Source organism: Misgurnus anguillicaudatus, chromosome 25 (genome assembly GCF_027580225.2).
Source record: "Misgurnus anguillicaudatus chromosome 25, ASM2758022v2, whole genome shotgun sequence".
Classification (NCBI taxonomy): domain Eukaryota; kingdom Metazoa; phylum Chordata; class Actinopteri; order Cypriniformes; family Cobitidae; genus Misgurnus; species Misgurnus anguillicaudatus.
In genome coordinates, this window is record NC_073361.2 from 28424790 (window position 1) to 28449278 (window position 24489).

Sequence of the window (24489 nt, forward strand, 5' to 3'; positions counted from 1 at the left end):
AGTCTGAGAGCTTTCTGACCCTCCATTGAAAATCTACGTATGGTACACCGTCCATGTCCAGAAAGGCAACAAAAACATCATCAAAGTGACACCATGTGACATCAGTGGGTCAGTCGAACCTGCCGAAGCATCGACGACACACTCCGGTCCAAAATAACAAAAACCACAACTTTACACAGCATTGTCCTCCCTTCCGGGTCCGCTGTGAACCACGTGCACGAGACTGCAGTGACGCCGCCGACGCACGACGCGGCCGACGCGTTTTCTGGTGCGCCCGAGCTTCATTTACAGTCTGAGGGAGATGCACGCTGTAAGTTTAAAAATCTTCGCAAACATGTCTGAGGATAACACGTCACCAGCGGCATACCTCAGCAGTGTCCTATGTCAGCATTCGCAACAGACACGGGAGAGAAGACAAAGCTGAATAAAGTTGTAATTTTTTCAATTTTGGACTAAAATGTATTTTTGATGCTTCAACACCTTCTTACTGACCCACTGATGTCACATGGACTACTTTGATGATGTTTTTATTACCTTTTTGGACATGGACAGTATACCGTACATAGATTTTCAATGGAGGGTCAACAATCTCTCTGACTAAATCTAAAACATTTTAAACTGTGTTTCCAAAGATGAACGGAGGTCTTACGAGTTTGGAACGAAATGAGGGTGAGTCATTAATGACATTATTTTCATTTTTGGGTGAACTATCCCTTTAAATGCGTTAAATGAATAAACAGTGCTAAAAAAAAGTTGTTGAAATTGTAGTCAGTGGAGGCTTGGACCTGGATATGGTATTCCTTAAGTTAACAAGCAGATTACATTTTTTTTTAATGGAAAACAAATTTTAAAGCAACAAACAAAAATCCCTGATATTCCATGACTTGGACAAAAAATATAAAATTCCCTGACTTTCAATGTCTGGAAAATACCTTTTACAATTCCATGATATTCCAGAAATTTCCTGCCCCGTGGGAACCCTCCTTATTGTATGATAAAGCAACCTAGACATTGTGCTTAAAAACGTCTTTCTCACTATGCAGTCACCATTAAGAATATGATTTCACCTTTAGGGGCAGAACTTCTTTATTAATGCCAAAGAACTCCACCATAGCCTCGGTCCAGGAACAGAGCCCTGCGACGTTCCCACAGATCCTCTTGGCTGATTCTAGGTTATAATCTTCCATATCCAGATATGGAGCAAGAAGCTCAACCGTCTCCTCAGTGATGGTGTCCTTCAAAAAAGAAATATAACACTGTTCACAACACTATTGCAATGTGAAAGCATTTCAAATCCTGACTCTAATTCAAAATTTGATCAGTATACTTGTCAAGACTTGAGATCAATGGTGCTTGACTGTTATATGCAGCTAATGAATGCATTAATAAATGAAAATCTCTCTGAGCCCAAGAGAGGGGACATCATAAGGTCAAATTAAGATTCACATGTCTGATATTTGCTTTATTTCTGTCCTAGTGTTGATTTTAATGCAACTGTGTTCTGACTTTGATGAATGCGTGTAAACACACCACACCGGCTTCGGGCTGCTCTAAACACGGATTGTTCCCTACATACGACAGCCGCTATAATCCTGTTTACACAGTCTAAACAGATGGATGTTCCAACATGACCCATATTCAAAAGAGCACAGCTTCTAAAAATAGACACTGACAGTGAATAGGTCTATATTAACAATACTTAATAAATATGATAAGGGGAGTTTCCGCTTCCAGAGAGCTTAAAAATTATAGTCACAAAGTAAGTTATGAAGTTTCATACTAATGCTATTATCACCTTGCAGCAATGAAATTAAGCTTTTCTGTATTAATGATGCATTAATACAGAATTTAAAGGGATAGTTCACTTTAAAATGAAAATTTTGTTTCTTTAAAATGAAAATTTCTTTTTCTGATTAACACAAAAGAAGATATTTTGATAAGTGATTTTAAACACACAGCAGATAGTGACCATTGGCTTCTATAGTAGGAAAAATATTTTGGAAGTATTGTAATAAATGAAAAGAAAATATTTTTATAAATGATGGTTAGCACACAGTTGAAGGTACCCATTAAATTCCATCATATTTTTTATTTCTAATATGAAAGTCAATGGTCACTATCTGCTGTGTGTTTATCATTATTTCTCAAAATATCTTCTTCTGTGTTCATCAGGAAAAAGAAATTCATACAGGTTTAGAACAACATGAGGATGAGTAAATGATTAAATGACAGAATTTTCATTTTAAAGTGAACTATCCCTTTAAGTGCTACAGTAAGTTCAATCGTTATCGAGAAACTCAGCCCTGTTTGTGAGCCCCATTCACTTCCATAGTATTCTTTTTTCCTATGGAAGTCAATAGGGCCTCTGATCAGTTTGGTTAGAAACATTCTTCAAAATATCTTCATTCGTGTTCATCAGAACAAAGAAATTTATACAGGTTTGTAACAACATGAAAGTGAGTAAAAAATGACAGAATTTTTGGATGAACTATCCCTTTAAGGGATGTATAGTCACAGACCATTTTATAAAGATCTAAACTGAAATTCTAGGATGCTCTCTGACCTTGTTGAAGGACAGCAGCTGGCCAAGGAACCCTGTATTGTTCATTAATTTAAGAGCTTCACTCCATGAAGGTTTCACGCAGGGTCTCTCGGGGTCCATGGTTACAGAATCCACTCGTCGCTGAAACAGTATCAGCACAGAGTCCATGATCCGCATGATCAGATGAGGAGGCTTTCCCAGCTTTCGCACCGTCGCGATGTCGGCCGGCTTTATGGTCTAGAAAACATGAATGGAATAAAGTTATATGAAAGTGTGAAAATAAGAGGTGTTTTAGAGGTAAGTTGGTGAGCGCCAGACCTGCAGTGCGGCCTCAGCCGCTGCTAACGCTGGTTCAGCCGCTTCTAGTTTGGACTCTGCCACCTTCTTTTCTTGCTCAATTTCGTCCACGATGGCCTGGGCCTTGTCTTTCACCTTTTGCACCTGGGCTTTCACTTGTTCTGCGGCCGTAGCTTTGCTCATGACCTCCCGGAGGACTTCATCTGCTTTGACTGAGGCCACAGCCAACACCTTCTCCTTCTCTCTCAGCTCCACACGCAGCTGGTTGACCGACTGCTCTGCCTCCATGAGTCGGTCCAGACCTGCAGACAAGATATCACGTTAAAAGGCTGATACATTAAGTAAGCTTAGGTTACATTCTGATTTAATGTTTAACACAACAAACCTGTGTTCATTCGTTCTGCCAACATCCCCACATGCTCGATTTTGTCAGAGTAAATCGTCTGGTATCCCTTAATAAACGTCAAGTAGGATTTAGGTGTCACATAGGTCTGACGTCTAAAGCGCTGGAAGTACTCGGTACAGATTTCAGCCACCATATCCTGGAACGTTCCCATAGTCTCCACCACGCTCCTCTTCACCTCGTCCGAACATCGAAGCGAGTAGTTGGAAAGGAAATGCTGAGCGACGGCCACCAAAGCGTCTCGGGGCCAACGCTGGAACCAGACCACGGTGCAGCCGGAGATAAGCCCAGGAAACTTCATGGCTCTGGAACGCAATTTCTCGCCAACCGGAGAGAAGCAAAGAGCCACGTGGAGGTTGCTGCGCACCCTGGAAAGAAAGTAGTTGTATAGGTTGTCGATGGTGGGCGGGCAGCGCGGAAGGTCTCTCTTCATGGCCGGAATGAGACTTTGGGTGATCTCGTCCACCTCGTCTCGAGGAAACAGGTTTGACACTTCTCCGGATGCCAGCACGTTGTTCATGTACTCGAGAAATGCTTCGTCCTTGATATCGTTGTCAGTGAAGATAAAGGTCACGCCCTTTCCTTCCAAACCCGCAATTCTGTACAAGGCTTTAAGGTCCTCGATTAGATTACTCACATTGTATGTTCTGTAAGAAATGATGGTTAAGATTGTCAAAGAATGTTTTCGGCAAATTTAAAACCTCATAGATGCAGGTGTACAGTCCCAGACCTGTATCCTAATAAACCAGTGTAAAATATAAAACGTATCTGATAATATAGCCATTCAACAGTCTTACCGTGTCAGTGTTATTTGAAAGCTCTGGTATCCAGCTATGAAGGATGCAAGTCGAGTAAGACTCTGTTTCCCAGAACCCCCCACTCCAACTAGTAGCGCATTACCCCGAGCTGTCCGGATTATGCGAGATATCTTCACTAGGTGGACCATAGCATCCTGTAAACCACAATAAGGTTTGAAATCAACATTTTTATTTCTGAAAAATTTTGGGGTAAAATATGACCCGCACCAATTTTGTGAGATTCACCTAAATAAATATTTCCTTGAAATAGAGAGAAAATTCAAAACGTAATTAGATTTACATTATTTTTGAGTTAGGGGAAGACTTTTTTCAAAATAAGCATTAAAATGTTTTTATTAAAATGTATTTATTACTATGCTGGGTTGTTTTTAACTTGTGATTTAACTTTTAAGGTTGGCATTTAACCAATCAAGGGTTGAAACAACCCAAATTTTTTTTAGACCAACCTCAAAGAAGACCAGGTCCATGGCTGCTCCTCTGATGGTATCGTTATACTGCTGTTGAAACACAGACAGGCGCTCTGATAAGGTTGTGAAGGAAGGAATGGGCTCGTAGATCTTGGGCGTCTCTGCTTCTGCATCTTCAGGTTCATCCCCGGTCATCTCAGGAGCATCCCTCAGGAAGTCCACAAAATACTCTTCCCATGGCCCAGGCTCTAAAAGACCAGAACCATGATCCTCTTCTGTGACCTGAAAAGCACAGAATAGTAAAGAAATGAGATTATTTATACATTTAAGAATGCGTATTATATTATATTGTATTGTATTATTATATTCTGTCAACAGTGGCTCAGTCTCACTGGCTCCTGGACATTCTCTTATTTGTCACATACATTTTTATTATATTTAGGGCTGTCAAAAGATTAATCGCGATTAATCGCATACCAAATAAAAGTGTGTATTTGCAAAATATATTTGTGTGTGTATTGTATATAAATACACACATACATGTATACTGTACATTTAAGAAAAATGCTATGTATGTATATTTTTTTATCTATATATAATGTAAAATATATCAATAAATAAATAAAAATATCAAAAATAAATAAATATTTAAAAAAAATAAAGTAATCCATAAATAAATCAATAGAAATAAATATATCAATAAATAAATAAATATAACAATCAATCAATCAATCAATATATTAGGGCTGTCAATCGATTAATCACAATTAATCGCATACAAAAAATAAATAAATAAAAAATTGTGCTTACATAATACATTTGTGTGTGTATTGTTTGTAATAATTATGTATTTATAAATACACACATACATGTATAAATTTCAGAAAAATTTTATTTATGGATATATTTATTTAACATAAAATATATTAAAATCTAAATAAATAAATATACACATGTAAATGTTTCTTAAATACATATATGCACGTGTGTGTATTTATATAAACAAAATAATTACACACAGTGCACACACATACATTATGCAAAAACAAACTTTTATTTTGTATGCGATTAATTGCGATTAATCTTTTGACAGCCCTAATTATATTTATATAAAAATTTTAATATATTATATTGTGCAGTCTCGTGAGAGCTCTTGTGATTTAGTTGACACACCCTCTGTAAAATGCCATTGAAGGTCTCTCTGTCCTTGTTATCAATGAAGCGGACTGCGATGACCCGCGAGCACTCGTGACGGAGGAGAGAGGCCAGGAGCTGAGGTGTCTGACACACTTCTGATCCCACAGTGAGAACGCCCTGCCAGATCCTGCTCAAGTCACGCAGGTTAAATATGTAGTGGAACTTTGCAGGGGATGGTAGCATCTGAAAACATCACATTAACATTATAATTATTATTATCATTAATATTTTAGGATGTATGACTGCCATAACATTGTCATTGTCAAAAAGTTTGATTATCTTTATTGTTTCAGTGTATAGCATTGGTTTAGTTTACCCCATAAGCATTTTATATGTAGCTCACATCTCATTTTGAAACATACTACTGACCACAAGAGGGAACCATTTATTAATAATTGGCTCACCTTGTGCTTTGGCAATATGCATGCTTGAAAACATTTTCTTGAACTTGTTTGGGTGTTTTAGATTAGTGCATAAATGGTTAAATTTTCATTGTTCAACAATAATTGTGCATGCCTTGGAAATCAAATTCTTGACTTTGGCTGTTTATATCACTTGAGCCAGGTACAAATACTAATAAGTTGGTAAGGAATTACCTTAGCTTTGACAGCCTGCCACACTTTTCTGGTGGTGGGGACCATAGCGGCTGCCAGTGAGCACACTTCCTCAGAGAATCCTCTTTCCGGACAGAAATAACCACTGGCCAGCGTGTGAAAGATCTTATCTATGGATGAATTTGAAGGCAAAGTGCAGTTAAACACACAAAACTTGCGTTTGAGTCGCTGGGGGATGTCATTGCGCCCGCCGCCGGGATGGATCATGGCAGCCATCAGCTGCAAGTCAACAACACCGGTGAATTCCCCAGGCCGCTCCAAGCTGTAGAAACCTCCCTGCTCCATCAGCTGACGCACGATCTCATTAGTTATCTGATAAATAAAAATACTGCAAGGTCAATTTTATAAATGGGGCCTCTTAGTATATTCTCCTCCTGGAATAAAACACTATATATATGATTCATTTTGCACATAATTGTGTATACAATGATTAATAAAATGCCCTTTGGAATGGGAATGTCCCTTTCCCCTTAAACATAATCTAATCCGTTCCTTACACGTTTGCAATTAAAGGGATCTCAACATACTTTATCTTGACTCCAATAAAATCATGTGACACCTGACCTGATCGCCCCACTCATTGATAACTGGCATGTTGATGTCATCAATGAACACAGTCATCTTCTTTCCTGCAGGAGGTCCATAAGTGGTGCCCATCCTTTTGTCTATATAACTCTCAATTGTCTGCTGGAACATGCCAGGCTGGGTGGCGGAAGAGAAGTTCAGCGTTTTGCTTAAATGAGTTTCCGGATCATATTTGTTTGTGTAGCCCTGTAAAAGTTTTAAAAGCATATTTCTGTCAGAAAGCAAAGATTTTTTTAAAGCATTTTATTTATGTATAGTCTGACATTTGTTGACTGCAATGTTTCATGTTTTTAACCACATATTTGACCCTGGACCACAAAACCAGTCATAAGTAGTATGGGTATATTTGTAGCAACAGCCAAAAATACATTGTATGGGTCAAAATTATTGATGTCAAAAATCAATAGGATATTATTAAGTAAAGATCATGTTCCATGAAGATATTTTGTAAATTTCCTACCTTAAATATATCAAAAATGCATTTATCTTTAGTAATATGTATTTCCTAAAGTAAATTTATTTGTTTTGCTAAACACAATGTTTTGAAAAATATTAATAACCAAATCAGAGGCACCATCATTCACTTCCATAGTATTATTGCTTCCTACAATGGAAGTCAATGGTGCCCCTGATCTGCTTTATAACAAACAATTTTTAAAATATTTTCATTTGTATTCAGCAGAACAAAGACATTTATACAGATTTGTAACAACTCAAACGTGCGTAAATGACAGAATTTTCATTTTTGGGTAAACTGTCCATCATACATTTTTTTAAAGGCATTCTTATTGTGCATTCACACCAGACTACTAGTTGGATCTCGGCCAAATATTGTTTATGAAATAGAAAGCTTATTTATTCAACTTTCACATAAAGTATAAATCTTAATTAAAAAAAATTTACCTTAAAGATCCTGTACCTTTTTTTTAGTACAGGGTCGCATATCCAGTTGCAGGAATTATAAAACAAGGTGTAAAATAATTTAGCAAAGTCAATTTTAGTAACGACTACTCTGCTAATAATAATCACAATCACCTTGATCATGACAGTCTTGGCTGTTCCCTGTTCACCAATGAGCAGGACAGCTTTGCCTTGTTTCACTATCGTTTGCATCAGGAAGTCAGTCCGTATGTTGTCGACATTCGGTACAAGAATGGAGGCGTAGTCAGGAACCATGTCTTTGGGGTAGTGATACTCTGGCACCTAATAATGATATCACAAAAAAAAACATTTAATATTACATTCAATATTAGGAAATATTAGGGCGCTAAAGGAAATAAGCAAACAAGGATACATGGTTCATTTATTTTTGTGACATAAGCCTTAATGAAAGATCACAAAAGGTGTCCGCATCACACTAGGCTTGGTTTCTAACCCTGGGTAACTAATATTTCATACTTACAATTTTAAAAAATATCTCACTAAATGTAGACTGTCAATAATACTGTCTCCAAATAACCAGTGCAAAAAGTGGGAAAAAACACCCACACAGTCAAACACATTTTAACTCACAGTACAGGCAACATACGAGAAGTGTCGAAATGCAATAAAAAGTGAAGATCACTTATATAGAGAAAATGTTATAAACTGTCAATAACATTATTATACCCTTTTGGACCAAAGGTCCCATTCTCCAGTCTCATTGACCATAAACTCAAAGATGGTCTGCTCTCCTTGAGTTTTGGGCAGGTCCAGGCTGGCAGAATGTTTTTTAAGGAACATCTCCATCTTGGCTCGATCATCCAGCTCCAGTAAAGCACCAACAGACCACATGACAGCAAACATGAAGAGCCGATTAATGTGCGGCGCTGTTAAAAGCTTCTCCTCCACGGCTGGCAACAGCCCCTGTGATTACAGGATGTCAAACAATTCACCATAAGCTTTTAGCTGCGGCCATCAAAACACAATCAATCTTCAACGATTTACAAGCTGGAAAAGCCAAGTGCATATAAAGTCATTTTACAATCATAAAACTAATATCTGATAGGATGAGACATATTTAAAGCCATTAATAAACAGCCAATAAACTGTGATCACATTTCAAATGAATGACTTTATACATGAAAGCGCAGAGTCAGCACTATAGTAAGTGCGTTACCTGTAAAAGATCAATGGTCTGCTTGATGTACATGCACTCCAACAGTAGCATTTTAGGAGAAACTGCAGTGGTGATGAAATTCATCAAATCCTGAGGAAAATGCCCATTTACATTAGTTACAGTGAATTTAAGCTATACATTTGATCAATTTGTGTATTCCTTGAGAATGGAACCCATGACTTTTACGCTGCTGACGCAATGCTCTAGTTTACACACTAAGCTACAGTAACGCAAAATGCTTCAAGCGTAAGGATGTGCAAGCATAAAAACATAACCATTAAAAAAAATCAAAAATGTATATTAAAGAAAAAATACATCCAAAAATGAAAATTCTGATAACATTTAATCTCTCTCAAGTTGCTACAAATCTGTATTAATTTTTTGTTTTGCTAAATATAAAGGAATATGTTTTGAAATATATTAATAACCAAACAGATCAGAGGCACCATTCAATTCCATAGTATTATTGTTTCCTACTAATGAAGTCAATGGTGCCCCTGATCTGCTTTGTTACAAACAATTTTCAAAATATTTTCATTTGTATTCAGCAGAACAAAGACATTTATACAGATTTGTAACAACTCAAAAATTAGTAAATGATGACAGAATTTTCATTTTTGGGTAAACTATCTCTTTAAAGCATTCATACTGTGCGTTCACACCAGACGCGAATGAAGCGAATAAATCACAATATTTGCTTGTAGTTGGACGCTTGAAATTTTTTTTGTTAACTCACTTCATTCGTGCATGAAAATCAGACACAAATACGCTCAATTTGCCAGCTTTAGCTAGCTTGTAGTTTTAATATGCATATATATAGCTCAAATTGAATAAAAGTTTTTTTTTTACAACTTATCAGATTGTCCGACCTCCTCACTCACTTACTTTCTTTCAAGCAAGATCCTTTTTTCCTGTTTATATAATAGAACGAAGATGTGTCGTGTCCGGGTGTTCACATATAGCGACTGTGATTTTGTCCTCCATTGTTGTTTCGTATTTCTGTCTCTGCTCGCTAAGTAATTATTAGGCCACTATAAGAGCAAGCTCCTGATTGGCCAATGCAGCGCGAATATCCGCAAAAGTTCAGAATTTTCAATTCCCACAACATAATTTGTGCAAATCACGTGTTACGTGCATCAAACCCCTAAATTGCACAATTCGTGGAAATCGTGGTGCAGGATGTCTGTTGCAACTTTGCATTGACTTCGCGTCTTGTATGAATGCACCATTAGGTGTTAAAGGACAAACACTACAGTTTTTCAATATTTTACTATGTTCTTCTAAATTCATTTGATTTGATTTATTGGACAAAAAGTGAAATAACACATTTGTCAAGGATAACGCAATAAAGGTAAAAATAACTTATTTCCATTGTGGTCCTTGAAGTAAAAGTCCCTGTTTGGATCCTAAGAATTTAATGGGGATAGGCTAAATGCTAACATATCCATGTACAAAGATTACCTGTTAAGTGCACTTATTGAAAAAAGATAGGTATGAATTAATTTGTCTAAGTTGAGGTAAGAACATAGTAAAATATTAAAAAACGGTTGTGTTTTCCTTTAAATAGCTCCTTGCATTATATTGTACACATCACATCAGTGAAACATTTGTATTGTTCACAAAATCCTCTCTAACCTTTCCCCAGGCAATGTCCTCTTAATAAAAATCAATCAAAGCTTTTCATATTCATACTCCACTTAACAGCACAGCTGGTTTTAAACTAAGTGTTGCATTGATTTTAGTTTTTAATATCGATTTTCAGATCTAGCCAGATTACAACAGAATATTCTCGTTGATGACTTAGTTGTCATTTAAGCTGGATGTCAGACACCGATTCTACATATCAATGAGCATTAGACAACTAGCCGCGTGACTGGCTGTCACCTGATAGACGGAGTTGAAGGAGGCCAGAAGCACGTCAGCTTGTGTTGTGGGAATCTTCTTTAGCCACGCCTGCAGTATGGGCTGCCAGTTCAGTACAGATGAGCTCATGAAGACCATCCCATTGCGGGATACGGTAGCAGGAGATGCATTGTCTATGTTGTGTGGCTCAAATACCACCTTGCAGTTGGGGGCCATTGGGATGCGGTCTCCATTGGCCAAGGTAAGAGTCTTGTTGTCATCTAGGACCGAGTTGAGGTTTTCAATCCAGATGGCGTCAACTGGACCATCAAGAACGATCCATATGTGTTCTCCCTGTGAAATGTTTACAGTGGTTGACAAATTGAATGTCATGTGTACTTAATGTCGTAATTTTCTTAAATAAATAAAAACTGAAAAAATTATCAGCAACGTTTTTGCTCACTGTAAAAAAAATGTTTTTTAACAATAAACTGTTTAAAAAGTTAACCCACACAAAATAAGATTAATGAAATTATTTTTAGTCTATAGATTTAATAGCAGGTTAAAGGGACATTATACCCAAAAAAATTAAATAAAATCTGGTAAATCACATAGATGATCGTACCCATTGACTTCCATAGTAGGATAAACAAATACAGTGGAAGTCAATGGTTAAAATCAGCTGTGTGCTTACCATTATTTATCAAAATCAGATACCATGGCCCCTTTAACTGTCAGATGCTTGTTGACACACAATATCTCACCTTTTTGGCCTTCAGTGTTTTTCTCCAAAGCGTGGAGAAGATTCCATCTGTCCAGTCGTTTGTGGCCACATCCAACGTGCCGAACATCTGGGAGGCAGTGATGGCCTTTGGGTTCATCCGCATCTCTTTGTGAGGATTTCCACAGTCAGTCATGGCCTTCATTAATGTGTGAATACACGTGGTCTTTCCTGTCCCACTGGGGCCCAGAGTCATCATACCTACACAAACAGAAGAAGTATGCATTAATCTGAATGCAAGGCCCACCAAGCCTGAAAATGACAAGACTAAAATGACGACTAACCATGTCTCACTCGTTGAGTCTCATACAGTTGCACAAGTTTGAGAATCCAAGGAGGATGAGCGATCAGCCCAGCCTCTTCGGCTTGTTTTGTGATAGCAGCTTCTAGCTCGGGATAACCAGCTTCATCCAGACTAATTCCCGGAAACAGATCATTGATGAGACTTTGGAATAGCGGCTCGTCCTCATCCACCTATATGAAATGGAAATAGAGATGCTGTGACATTTATTCTCCTGCTTTAAGGTATCATCCCAGATTAGGATTAATCATAAATCACCAGTTTGGAGAGGTTCATATCACGGAGAACTCTCATGACCACAGTCTTCTCTGGCTCGGTTGGGTTGGATCTTTTAACCGCTCCCAGAGTCCTCAAAACAGACAAGATGTTCCTCAGACCAAAGTCATAGTGGACCTGTTGGGGAGCATTAGCAAGATCAATTATCCTCTCTCGTGTACATCATTGTAAAACATTATGAGATATTGTGTATAATATTAATCCATTATGGTCACCTGCTTAGAAAGCTGCTCCTCACATAGTTTGTAGAGGGTGTAAAACTTGCGGCTGAGGACCTGATTATCACGAAAGCCTGCGCTGGCCAGTTTCACCCTCATGATAATGGCTCGGTCGGGCACCATCATGGCCACCGTGCGGAACTGAATCTTCAAGTTCTCGGGGAGTTCCTGACGCCCGGCATATCCTGGGTTCTGTGATGTGAAAGCACATAACATAAACACCATTTATTGTCAATGTTTGGATGCCAGTGGCTGGTAATTTAGCATGAAACCATATCTAATCTCATTACCATAGTAAGGAAGATGCCAAACTCTTTGTCCATGTTTACCACATCTCCATCTGTGAAGATAAACTGAGGTTTCTTGCTTTTCTTGCACTGGAGGACAATATAGATTTGTTGAGCGGCCACAGAGAGCACGGGTAGCTCGATGCGGTTGAACTCATCAAAACAACCCCATGCACCAGACTGTGCTAATCCTGTTTGACAAACATTGAAAACATGAAGACCACAGAAGAAAGGTCACACGCTTTAATTATCTAGTCCAGATGAAGCATCAAAACAGGTGCTCTGTTCGGATTTTATAGGTGACGATTGTGAATGTACATCTGTTGTTTTTTTTTGGCTAAAATAAAAAAAGATATAGTATACAATCTATCTCTATACCATAGTCAAGTTTAAAGAATATTTGGTAACGCTTTAGATTACAGCCCGGAAAGTACTGGGTAAGAACAGCAAATTTACAGTGTATGTTTCTGTAATTATAGTTTACTTATGAAGTACATACGTGTAATTATAAGGGAACAATTTATAATATTTGGGGAATAAAGGGGTAACAACCAGAGAAAATACAAATAATATATGCAGTAAAGTACTGCGTAAGAACAGCGAATTTACAGCATACATTTATGTAGTTATAGTGTACTTATAAAGTACATACGTGTCATTTTAAGGGAACAATTTATAATATTTTGGGAACAAAGGGGTAACAAGCGCCACTTTAATTTACAGCCCGCAGATGTTGTATTTACTCTTTAACTACGTGAAACAAGGGGGTAACAAGTGCCACTTTAATTTACAGCCCGCAGATGTTGTATTTACTCTTTAACTACGTGAAACAAGGGGGTAACAAGTGCCACTTTAATTTACAGCCCGCAGATGCTGTACTTACTCTGTAACTACGTGAAACAAGGGGGTAACATTTTTTGACTTAGACTGTAACAACACAAAACAATGGTATATTTACACAGTAACTACAGAAAATACACTCTTAGAAAGGATGTGTTAATTTTTTACACATCTTTGTGTGTTAAGTTTTTGGAACATTTTGTGTAATTTTAACACATTATGTGTCATTTTGTGTTAAAATATAACACAAGTTGTGTTAAACGCATTTAGTGTGTCGTCTCAGAATCAACACTAATGTGTGGTTTTTAACACATTCGTTCTAAGAGTGTAGTTCTAGTTTTGCTTGCATTGTTTTCACCATAGTTGCCTTGCCTATTTTTAATTTTGATGACCCAACAAATTCCTGTATTTTTTTTCTTTCTTAAGGTAAGTAACCTTTATTGAAAAATCTAAATAAATTGTATCGTACTAATAAATAGCATAAACACATTATCTGAATTTCAAGTTTTGTTGTTTAGTAATCTCCATCAACATGCATTAGCCTATGCTTAAATATATTTTAATAGCCTACCTATATTATTCCAAAAATATATGTGGTGTATGACTATGATTGAATGAAGACCCACAGTTTGCAGAATCCATGTGAAAGCAGCCATGGTATGACGCCAGTGCGATCACCACGCACCAGCTATATGTGGAGAGGAGTGTGATCAAGCCAATTCAGTGAATGTGATTGTTCTCGCTAAATTACTCTTAAACATAAGATTGTTTTGCATGTAGCCTATGCCATATCATGTAGGCCTAATATTTGAATCGTTAGTCCGAAGTTATGAATTACTTACTGTATAAATAATTTGCAATTTCCCACGTTTTTAGCATATAAGTCATACATACCATGTAATATTAAAATAGTTACCCCTTAATTATAAAATACTTACTGCATATATTATTTGTATTTTTCATGGTTGTTACCCCTTTGTTACCCAAATTTTATAAATTGTTCCCTTATAATTACACGTACATACTTCAAAAGTATACTATAATTACAGAAACATACGCTGTAAATTCGCTGTACTTACACGGTACTTTCTGGGCTGTAATCTAAAGCGTTACCGAATATTTTTATGTTTATAGGAGCAATGCAATCCACTCCACCTTTATATATGCGTCCAAGTCCTCTAAAGTCCATTTGGTCTGAGCAATTGAAAACAACAACGTATTTTCCCAGACAGCGGCCCATGTCTTTGGTGGTTTCGGTTTTTCCTGTGCCAGCAGGGCCAGCGGGAGCCCCTCCCATACTCATTCCCAAAGCCTGGGCCAATGTGATATAACATCTGCAGGGGACCAACCAAAAAGCAAGTGTCACTCATAAACTACTACAGTATAGTTTCAAACCTCAACCTGAGAATGCGTCAACAACTGCACCTACGCTCACCTATCAGTAAGAGGTGTGATAACCAGACGATCAGTGCAGCCTAGATACTCGTTACAGTAATCAAACTCCACATCAGTGATCTGGATCAGACATCTGTCCGTGTCTTCTACGAAGTAGAAGCGGGACTGTTTCTGCCATCCGAAGTCTAGGGTTGACCGGATGTTCATTTGTACCTTTGAGAGAGAGAAACTGCATTGCAAAAGCTTCCTGTGTTACTTAGCAAACAAATTATGCTAAAACTATTAAAATATAATCACCAGGTCATCAAAAATGTCCTTCTGGTGGACATGTATGGTGATGAGCGTCTCATATTTGGTTCGGTCCATCTTAGTCAGATCGTGAGTAGTCATATCAATCAGTTCATTCAATAGATCCAGGAACCTCTGATTAGTAGTCTGCATTATCTGTATGAGGACGATAAGATGGTACCAGAGGAAACTTTTTTATGTACAAGGAACTTGAGTTAAATGAAAAGGATAAAAAACAACAAAGTCGAAACAAAGTCTGAACCTTCTTGTTGGTCTTGCTATGACTGAGTGCCTCCTCAGCATCTCTGGTCCAAATGAGCTGTATGCCCAGCAGTCCCACCTGAGCAGGGAACATGGACTGGAACTCCACTAGTTTAAAGTCCGGGTCACTGATTGACATATGGGCCTGTCGGATAATGTTGTGAATGGTCTTCTTCACTCCATCCAACAACAGACCTAGCCAGGCTTCTACATTACCCTGTGATCATCATAGTCAATATATTTGTAGTTATTTTTTTTATTTATTAGTGATATTTTATATTAAAAAGTACATATTTTATGTACAAAGTATGTACACTTTATTTCACTGCTGTAAGGATTTCAAATTGATCTTCTACCTGGGCAACAATTGGTTCACTCAAATCAACAGTTTCCCCTTCCTGTGATTGAAACCTAAGAATCTGGTCATAGTTTTTCTCGTGAAACACAACTCTGTTAACGTTATCGAAAAGGCTCAACAGGTGACCCTGAAAGACAAAGACAAACATGCAGTGCAGTTAATTACTGAATACAAGGCAATCGTTATATTTTTTACCTATTTTATTACAGTCTGGATCAGATATGGCGCTTTTCTATTGCATAGTACCCCACGGTTTGGGTCAGGTCGGGTCAGCTCACCTCACTTTGGCTTGGTTAGCTTTTCCATTGAGTTTAGTAAAACTTCGGAGTGGGAGGGATTATAGGTGTGTCGTTATATTTGCGCTGCCTACTGCTGTGACATCATACAAGTGAGAGTGTTGTTGTACATTCCCATACAGTCATTTATTTCTCAGTCCGCCACAAAATTATAATGGACCACCACTAATTCTGTCTCACACGACAGTTTTTGTACAAACAACCGTGGCATCGGTCGACGTGCTCCGCTGAGCTTCATTTAAGTTGCATTTAAGCATATATGCTGACGTGTAGTTTGGTTTAGTTCTGATATTGTATACTTTTATAAAGAAATACATGGTGTATAATTACATTTTAAGAGTATAATAGAGTCCAAAGTCTCTCATGAGCTAGGGGACGAATGCCCAGGGCATGCATCAGCCAAAGGTGTGTGAGTCTTTTCTGGGTCATGGTGCTGCGTACCCATGTCTTCAATAGACGCAAGGCGGAGATGGGTAGGTACAGACAGTAATTACAATTAAAATCCAAAATACACGTAATAACCTATGTGTGTCAAAAATAATTTCCTAAAATATTCATAAGTAATATACAAATTGTGCAAAATATTTTTACTTAAAAAAAATCTCCCCCACTTCCCGCGGCCATGATGGTGTTCCTGATTCACAACCTGTGGATGTTTTCATCGCTAAAAGGGAGTTTGGGAATTTACAGCAAAGCACAGATGACAGATTACTCGAGACAGCGCACGCTAGCATAAAGGTAGAGCTAATCTTTTACATTATAGCGATGACGCTGGTAGTGACGATTTTCACAGACCAATCAGTGATCTACAGTGTTTTGCGTCACGTTTTGGTATCAGCTCGGAAGCCCAACCGAGGTGGTACCAAAAAAAGTATCAGGTACTACGAACTGAACCCAGTGGAAAAGCTCCTAAAAGTAAGCTGATTGGCCCAAACCAAACCGTGGGGTACTACGCAATTTAGTGTGATGGCACCTATATGGCACCATTACATGGGACTTAAATTTTAATTGTAAAACAAAAGCTGGTACCTGAATGGTGTGGGAGTCAGAGGCCTGACCCAGTATCTCCAGCAGCACTGGGTCAGAGACGAAGAAGAAGCGCGGGAACACAAGACGTTTTTTCTCCAGGTATCCGCTCAGTGATTTCTGACACACCTCCAGCTGTTCCAGCATGTGTGGGAGCAGCTGTATAAGTGTCTCGTCTCCGACGCAGCACTGAACAACACCGGGAATCTTGTGTGCTCGCTCCATTATCCTCTGCCAGGACTTATCAATGTTCTGGAAACGTATTGCCTCCTGTTGACAATTTATTTTCAAAGATGTAATGCATTAATAAAGTACCAAAATGTCAAATGAAATAAAAATAGTATTTACTTGGATTCAACAGTTAAATAAAAAAAAAAGTTTCTGTTGTGCATTAAGAGTGATATTTGTATAACAGAGTGTTTGCTTACTTGCTAACTAGGTTTTGGAACATTTCAGTGGATTCAAGTTACCTGCGGCAGTTGTTTGGCAATGTCTCCACCCACAAACACTGCCTCCAGGTAGAGCCACAGGTTCTGCACCGTCAGCCACTTCTCGATCACCTCTGAGCTGTTGGACAGCTTCTGGACCCACTGCTGTATGGTGGACTTAAATGGGGCATTATATCTAAAAAAATTAATAAAAAGAGTTCAGCCAAACTTACATTAGACTATAACAAATTGTGAAATTATATCGAGTGTTGCAGGGATGAGGTATGTTTGTATGCAAAACTCGGCAGTGAGTTATCATTTTTTAACTTCCGGTTCCGTCGTACCGAAGTCAATTCATGTTTTGAATGGGATTTTGGTTAAATGCGTTAAGTTGGGTTAAAACAAGCCCAATATATTTTCATATATTTTTTCTACAATGTTAAACCCACCGCTAATATCCCTATTTGTGACTTTTAAAGCTTTTAAAGGGTGGTTGCTAACAAGTTGCTACATGGGGCTACAGATTTTGACAGGGACTTTAAACATCATCACACATAACGATCTCAAAAACAACGCAACATGAACACAATTCTCAACAAACATTCATCATGTTTTTAAATGTGTTTTATGACGTTGATTTTGAGGGGCCGGTGTGTTGTCTGCTTGTAGCCTAATGCTACATACACACCAAACGCAAAACATCCCATAACTCGCTCTAGATTACTCGCAGGATTTAACTTCGTGTCATGTGAATTTTTGGCTCGAGTTGAATATTTTCAACTTGGGCGAAGATGCGTTTGAGGCGAATAGCATGTATTTTCGTGGCAAACACGCCGCCCATATCGCATCATTCCCATCGCTCCACGCGAGGACGCGTCTGATCGCGTCTTTGCATTGACTTTGTATGTAATCTACACGCGCAAATCGTTGAACTCGCGTCTGGTGTGAACCCACAGTAAAGCCCTGGATACACTGCACGATTTTTGCCATCCTATAAAATCATTACCTTATCACACTGTTTGACATTGAGTGTTTAAACGTGGGTACAACAAGGATGTAGACTGTACGCTGATGACACCTATTGAACCGTAGGCTGTGGCGGCTGCGACACACGTTAGCGCAACATCATCAGCATCTGCTAATGGTAAACAAATACTGGTATGCAGGTTGTAGCAGCAAACACATTGTGCGTTGATCATGCTGAAGTTGTGACACTGTCAGACAACTAGGGCTGGGTTTCTATTCAAATTTCAAGAATCGATTCGATTCCGATTCTCAAGATCTTGAATCGATTATCATTGTTCGATTCGATTCGATCCGATCCAATCTTCGAGATTTAGATAAGTGTTTTTGAAAAAAGCCCGAAATGGTGCCAGATAGGGGTGCATGGAATGACCAAAAATCTATTCCATGAGTCATTTTATTAGTATATTTCATGGTATACATGTTTTTCAGTTTTTTGTTATAAAAATGTGCAGTTATTTGCCACTCACTATAGCTTTTAACTGCTCACCACAGTTTTAAAATATGGACAATTTAAAGTTAATAATGTTAAAGTGAAAATGCCCAGAGGATAACAACAGATTAAGTCTTGATAGACAGAATCTTGATTTTAATTGAGTTATTAATTTTATAGACTATTGAAGCTATAGTATGCATTGTATTTTGTATTTATGCATACATTACATTAAAAATTTACAATTTACATTACATTATAAATTTATGCACAAATCTATACAGACAGGATAAATACCTGTATATGAGAGACGGAGATCTCTATATAGATACTATGACGGGTGCTATGATGTGATGAAGTCTGTTTAAAAGGTCTTGACGCTCTTTACTTTCTATTACACGTTAACATTTGCGTCTCTTTCTCGTCTTTCTGATCAAAGATGTTTGTACTATAAGCAAATTAGGCGTCAAACTACATCGCTCCAGCAGCGCACGTGTCACTGATATAAACGCGAATTTTGTCTTAGCTTGCTTAAAGTTCAGAAACCTTTACAACTATTAGCATTATGTGTAAGAAGAACTCTTTATTTGGCCACCCGTTGCACGCGCCTCAAGAAACATCTGCCCGTCAGAGACCGGCTGCATGAGCACAGAGGGAGGGAGAGAGAGAGTTTCGCTGGAGACCCGCGGTGGATTCACGGGCGCTTATTATAAAAATTACACAAATAACTCGTTCATTTGTTATGAGTGGATTATTTTACATGTAGATTGCAGCTTTGAGCGTTTCTAGAGTTTTCAAAACAACCGCTTGCTTAACGTTCCTGACCGCTATGTTCGTTGTTTTAATGTCCTTCCACCTCGCGCGCATGCGTGAATTCAATGACGCGGCAAGTTTAAGTTATTAATTATTAAATCGATTATCTGAGTTACGGATCGATCTTTAGAAATTAACATGAAAATCGATTCAGAATCGGTGAATCGATTTTTTCAACACAGCCCTACAGACAACTATCCTAGGCTATCGTTGGTTGCAAGACCGGGAAAACGATCGTTTTTGAACCTCTCTCACTGAATAACACAGAACCACCGATAAAGAGACGCGATCACAGAAATCTCGACGATTGTGTCACGATGGCAATCTTTTGTTTGGGACAGCCAAAAATCGAGCAGTGTATCCCAGGCTTATGGCTAGCTATTAATTTCTAGATAAATGCATTTAGACTTCAAAATTTATAAGAGTTGTGTTTGTCTGTGATGATTATCATGTTAAAGGGATACTTCACCGATTTAGCATTCAACTTTGTATCTGTAGAAACCCGGCAGTATTACTGAATGACCATGTTTCCCTCCCTCATTTCCCCCTGAGAGGAGAGATATCTGCATTTTGGTTCTGCAAAAAAGTCCTCCGATGATGTAATATGACGATTTTTGCATCATCGGAGGACTTTTTTGCAGAACCAAAATGCAGATATCTCTCCTCTCAGGGGGAAATGATGGAGGGAAACATGGTCATTCAGTAATACTGCCGGGTTTCTACAGATACAAAGCTGAATGCTAAATCGGTGAAGTATCCCTTTAAACTTTTGTGAAACACGAAGCTTATTTTTTGTGATAATCCAAAAGTCTATGGGAAAAATTAATGGGCTTTTTGGTGAGGGAACCAGTGTTCCGGTAACGTCCATGTTTGCCTACAAAAATGAAATTTGATAAGCTCCCCAAACTGTTATTTACAAAAGCCTTACCTTTAAATTATTGAAAGGTATTAAATTAAATTATAAAAATACAGTATAACTGTACCTGTTACTCATTAAGGACCCAAGGACCATAAGACTGTCCTCCATTAATGCCACCTTCTCAGTGGTGTCTGCCCCTTTGAGCAGCAGCTCTCCACGATTCCTATGAGGATACAACTCAATCAGTTTTAAGATCAGATTATACATTCAAATAAAATAGGGTAATGATTTTCTAACCTGAATGGGGCAAAAGTGAATTGATGGCTGCTCCATTCTGTCACCACATCTTTGAGTTTGGCATCAATGTCTCGTTCCTTCACCGCGCTGATACACACATCCTAGTACCCAGAGATATCATTAAATACCTCATCAGGGGTTTTTAAGCAATGAATCTGGATCCAAATATTGACAGAATTTTTAAAAGCATCCAAATATCAAAATACTTTACTGCAAATACCTCAATATCTTCTTTATGTTTCAGCACAGGTGCTTCCATGACATTCCGCAGGGTAAAATTCCCAGATTCCACCTCAAAGGTGTGGTGGGTAATATCAGACAATCGCTGCCAATGTCGGGACATCATTGCCTAATCGTAAAAGCATGTTAGAAAAGTGCCATTATGTACTTACTGTAGGGGTAAAACACAATTTACTATGTATAAACTCTTAACTTTACCTTACTGGCCATCATCTGCAGTAGAGGACAGGTCTCGTTAAAGTCATCTATAGTCTTCTTCAGGTCATTGAAAGCTTGCCATTCCTTCAGGGCTAAAGGTAGTTTACGGATCCTGAAAAAGATTTCAGGTAATACCGTATTTGTTCATTTTAAAGAAAACAAACACAAGTAAAAAATTGGCATTACTTGTTCTGAAAATCTAGCAGTTCATTGTTTATCTTCTCTATGTTGAGGTCGGCCCATAAAATGTCATAGTATCCAGAAACGCTGTCAATGACAGAATTGTACAGGCTGTAAAGCTTGGAGAGAAGCATGAGCTCTCTTTTGATTCGATGAAGATCGGGGTAATCTGAGAAGAGAATCATTTGAGAGAATGAAAAGACATTGTGAAGGATAAACATAATGAAACAGTGACTAAACTGACCAAAATTTCAAGGAATAATAAGATAAGATGACAAAAAAATAAAAGACACCATTAACAAGGAGTCCAAAAAGTTCTTCTCCACAAGACAAGTTAACATATTTCCTCCACAGTTCTTCAAACTTGGCCTGATAAACTTGTAACCTGTCACTGGCTTCACGAGGGGGCAAACCTGGTACTCCAGGACCACTACACAAAAACACAGAATCCCATACAGTAAAAAATGTTTTTATAAAATATTCAATATATTTCAAAATATACAAAAGTTGTCAAAGAAATATATGTACTGAAATATATTTTGAAATGGGTTTACAAAAATATGTTTTTCACCAACATATTTTTTGCCATTTTATTTATATTTTGAAATGTATTTGAAAATTAATTAATTAATAAATAATACAAAATAATTTATGTTGCATTGAAAGAAAAACTTGCATTAGAAGAAATAACAGGTTTGAAAAGATTTAAATGAAATACATATTTTCACCTGTAAAAATATACTTATAATTTTATATTTTATAAATACTTATACTTATGTAATACTTAAATTTTTATTCAAACTTTAATATTTTGGCCAGGAAAAATATATATATATTTGCCATATGGGTTATAAAATTAGAAATTAATTTTTTGCCCCTGAAATACATTTTTAAAATATATGTAAATATATGAATGTTAAATATATTTTCAAAAGAAAAAAATATTTCATTAAGCTTTACTTTCTGCAAAATGTATATGGCATATATTTAAAACATATTTCTGGCCAAAGAGATAAAACATACAACTAAGATTAATCAAAATAGTACTAATACCAAGAAATACACATAAAATAAGATAAGGACAGTATTTGTTATTATCCATATGTACCTTTTGTCATAGTGATCATAGAAATTGTGCACATCTTTCTGGAAGGTCTTAACTTCAGAAAGAAGCTCAGCCTTCATGTGAGGTTGAATTTCCACAAGCTTATCCTGAGTTTGATTCACCTTAAAATTAAAAATAAATCAACCCAATTATTAGTTTACAAGCAAATGTTTATACAACAAAAAATAAATGACCTGGACTTAAGCAGCAAATAACGGATAATAAAAGAGCTTCTACTTCCGTTTGATAAATGTCATTTCCTTTCCTATGTTAACATATTTGCTATTAAAAAAGGAAATCAGGGCAGGACAAACATTTTGGGGGTAAACTATTTGGATGGTTTCAAAGCCTGTAGTCTTCAAAGGCCACAGACATGGACATTACGGAAAACATGTTTATGAGAAAATATATGCTTTATAAAATGAATCCCTCACCATCACATTAAGTTCTTTCCATGTGTAAACCAGCCCATCAATTTTTTCTGCATTTCCATCATTGAAGTATAACTCGTGACGATTAAGCAGTGCGAACGACTCCTCCATCGGTCTGATGATGGCATCGATGCGTATCTCCTGCTCTCGTACCTCCTGCAGGGCGGCCATGGCTCCCCTTACGCCGTCTAGGTCAGATATGGGCTTTTGGAGCTGCCTGTTAACCCTCTCCACAAAAGAGCTCATCTCAGCCATGTCTGCAGATGCCTGCTGGTTTAAAGCTGCCCCGAAAGCTCGTTTCCAGGTCCGACACTCTTGAGTGAGTGACAGTTTCAGCGAATCGGTAACGTAGAGGATAGGGGCCATGGTGCAGGTTTTTGGGAGCTCTTCAATTCGGCTCTCCAGTTTCTGATGTGATATATGCAGAAAAATCTGGGATCACTTTCAGCTTAAGTAAAAATCTTACAAGCCAAAAATGCTACATTGTCACTGAGTATTTTATTTAAGCAACCTACTGCACAAATGATGAGAACATTAAACATTTCTTTAGCATTTACTTACAGAATACAAAGAAAGCTTCTGGCTAAATTCTGGCAAGGATGGGCTGGTCTCCAAAAATGCTTTCACCTGATCTGTTGGATCCTGGATTATACAAAAAAGCATAAATATGATTGTATGTTAACTGAATTATATTTATATTGAACACTTTTTTGCTGTTTTTGGAGATCGACAGCCAGCCAATTACGTTTATGCAAGACTGGAGCATGTGTGTGGCCATTGTGATTGGCTGTTGGCTACGCTTCAGACAAGCCTTCTGTTAAGTGTTAACGCTTTCGCCCCGTGTGAATGTACCGTGAATATATAAATGCAGGAAAAGGGATTCAAATCGAAAACAATTTCCCCCATTTTGTGTCCCCCGCACTTCTCACACGCTTGCATTAGACAATAACCGAGTTGAAATAAATAAGTACCTGGTTCCAAAGAGCAGAAAATTGAGACAACCCTTCCACAATGTCTCCAACGTCCACTTTGAAAGAGGACGCCACAGCGGCCAGCTGTCCCGAAGCCTTTATTATGTCTTTATGATTTGACACCAGGTTAACCAGAGGCCTCAGTGGCCTTATCTGTTTAGTCGCCAAACTGTCATCTCCAAGCTCTCGAGCTGCTAACTGCTCTATCTGTGGAGTCACAAGAGCTCAACAATGATCTTAAACATGCTAGTCATAAACTTCATATGGTCAAAATAATGTTTATATACCTGCAACTGTTTATGATGAAGATGGTAGTATTTCCAGAGTGGAATATCTTCTGCTGTTGAAAGCACTGTGGTAATAACTTTACCGATAATGCCC

At 37.8% G+C, this 24489-nt stretch overlaps 1 protein-coding gene across 1 annotated transcript in view; it reads right to left on the reverse strand.

The window, feature by feature from the left end:
* The window catches only part of dnah5l (dynein, axonemal, heavy chain 5 like), a 49877-nt gene that overhangs the window by 13914 nt on the left and 11474 nt on the right, over positions 1 to 24489 (reverse strand). The window contains exons 24-59 of the mRNA XM_073863691.1: positions 24396 to 24488; positions 24109 to 24315; positions 23699 to 23779; positions 23141 to 23545; positions 22710 to 22828; positions 21895 to 22031; positions 21608 to 21770; positions 21422 to 21533; positions 21204 to 21332; positions 20984 to 21084; positions 20811 to 20909; positions 17601 to 17754; positions 17134 to 17400; positions 15807 to 15935; positions 15452 to 15667; positions 15199 to 15345; positions 14942 to 15114; positions 14662 to 14840; positions 12670 to 12857; positions 12377 to 12571; positions 12144 to 12278; positions 11869 to 12058; positions 11568 to 11785; positions 10846 to 11157; positions 8962 to 9051; positions 8472 to 8708; positions 7899 to 8066; positions 6843 to 7049; positions 6261 to 6590; positions 5641 to 5847; positions 4507 to 4749; positions 4040 to 4194; positions 3225 to 3889; positions 2861 to 3141; positions 2564 to 2779; positions 1068 to 1235 (exon numbers count right to left, since the gene is read on the reverse strand). Coding sequence (XP_073719792.1) covers positions 1068 to 1235; positions 2564 to 2779; positions 2861 to 3141; positions 3225 to 3889; positions 4040 to 4194; positions 4507 to 4749; positions 5641 to 5847; positions 6261 to 6590; positions 6843 to 7049; positions 7899 to 8066; positions 8472 to 8708; positions 8962 to 9051; positions 10846 to 11157; positions 11568 to 11785; positions 11869 to 12058; positions 12144 to 12278; positions 12377 to 12571; positions 12670 to 12857; positions 14662 to 14840; positions 14942 to 15114; positions 15199 to 15345; positions 15452 to 15667; positions 15807 to 15935; positions 17134 to 17400; positions 17601 to 17754; positions 20811 to 20909; positions 20984 to 21084; positions 21204 to 21332; positions 21422 to 21533; positions 21608 to 21770; positions 21895 to 22031; positions 22710 to 22828; positions 23141 to 23545; positions 23699 to 23779; positions 24109 to 24315; positions 24396 to 24488 — 7116 coding nt within the window. The remainder of the gene's footprint in view (positions 1 to 1067; positions 1236 to 2563; positions 2780 to 2860; positions 3142 to 3224; positions 3890 to 4039; positions 4195 to 4506; positions 4750 to 5640; positions 5848 to 6260; positions 6591 to 6842; positions 7050 to 7898; positions 8067 to 8471; positions 8709 to 8961; positions 9052 to 10845; positions 11158 to 11567; positions 11786 to 11868; positions 12059 to 12143; positions 12279 to 12376; positions 12572 to 12669; positions 12858 to 14661; positions 14841 to 14941; positions 15115 to 15198; positions 15346 to 15451; positions 15668 to 15806; positions 15936 to 17133; positions 17401 to 17600; positions 17755 to 20810; positions 20910 to 20983; positions 21085 to 21203; positions 21333 to 21421; positions 21534 to 21607; positions 21771 to 21894; positions 22032 to 22709; positions 22829 to 23140; positions 23546 to 23698; positions 23780 to 24108; positions 24316 to 24395; position 24489) is intronic.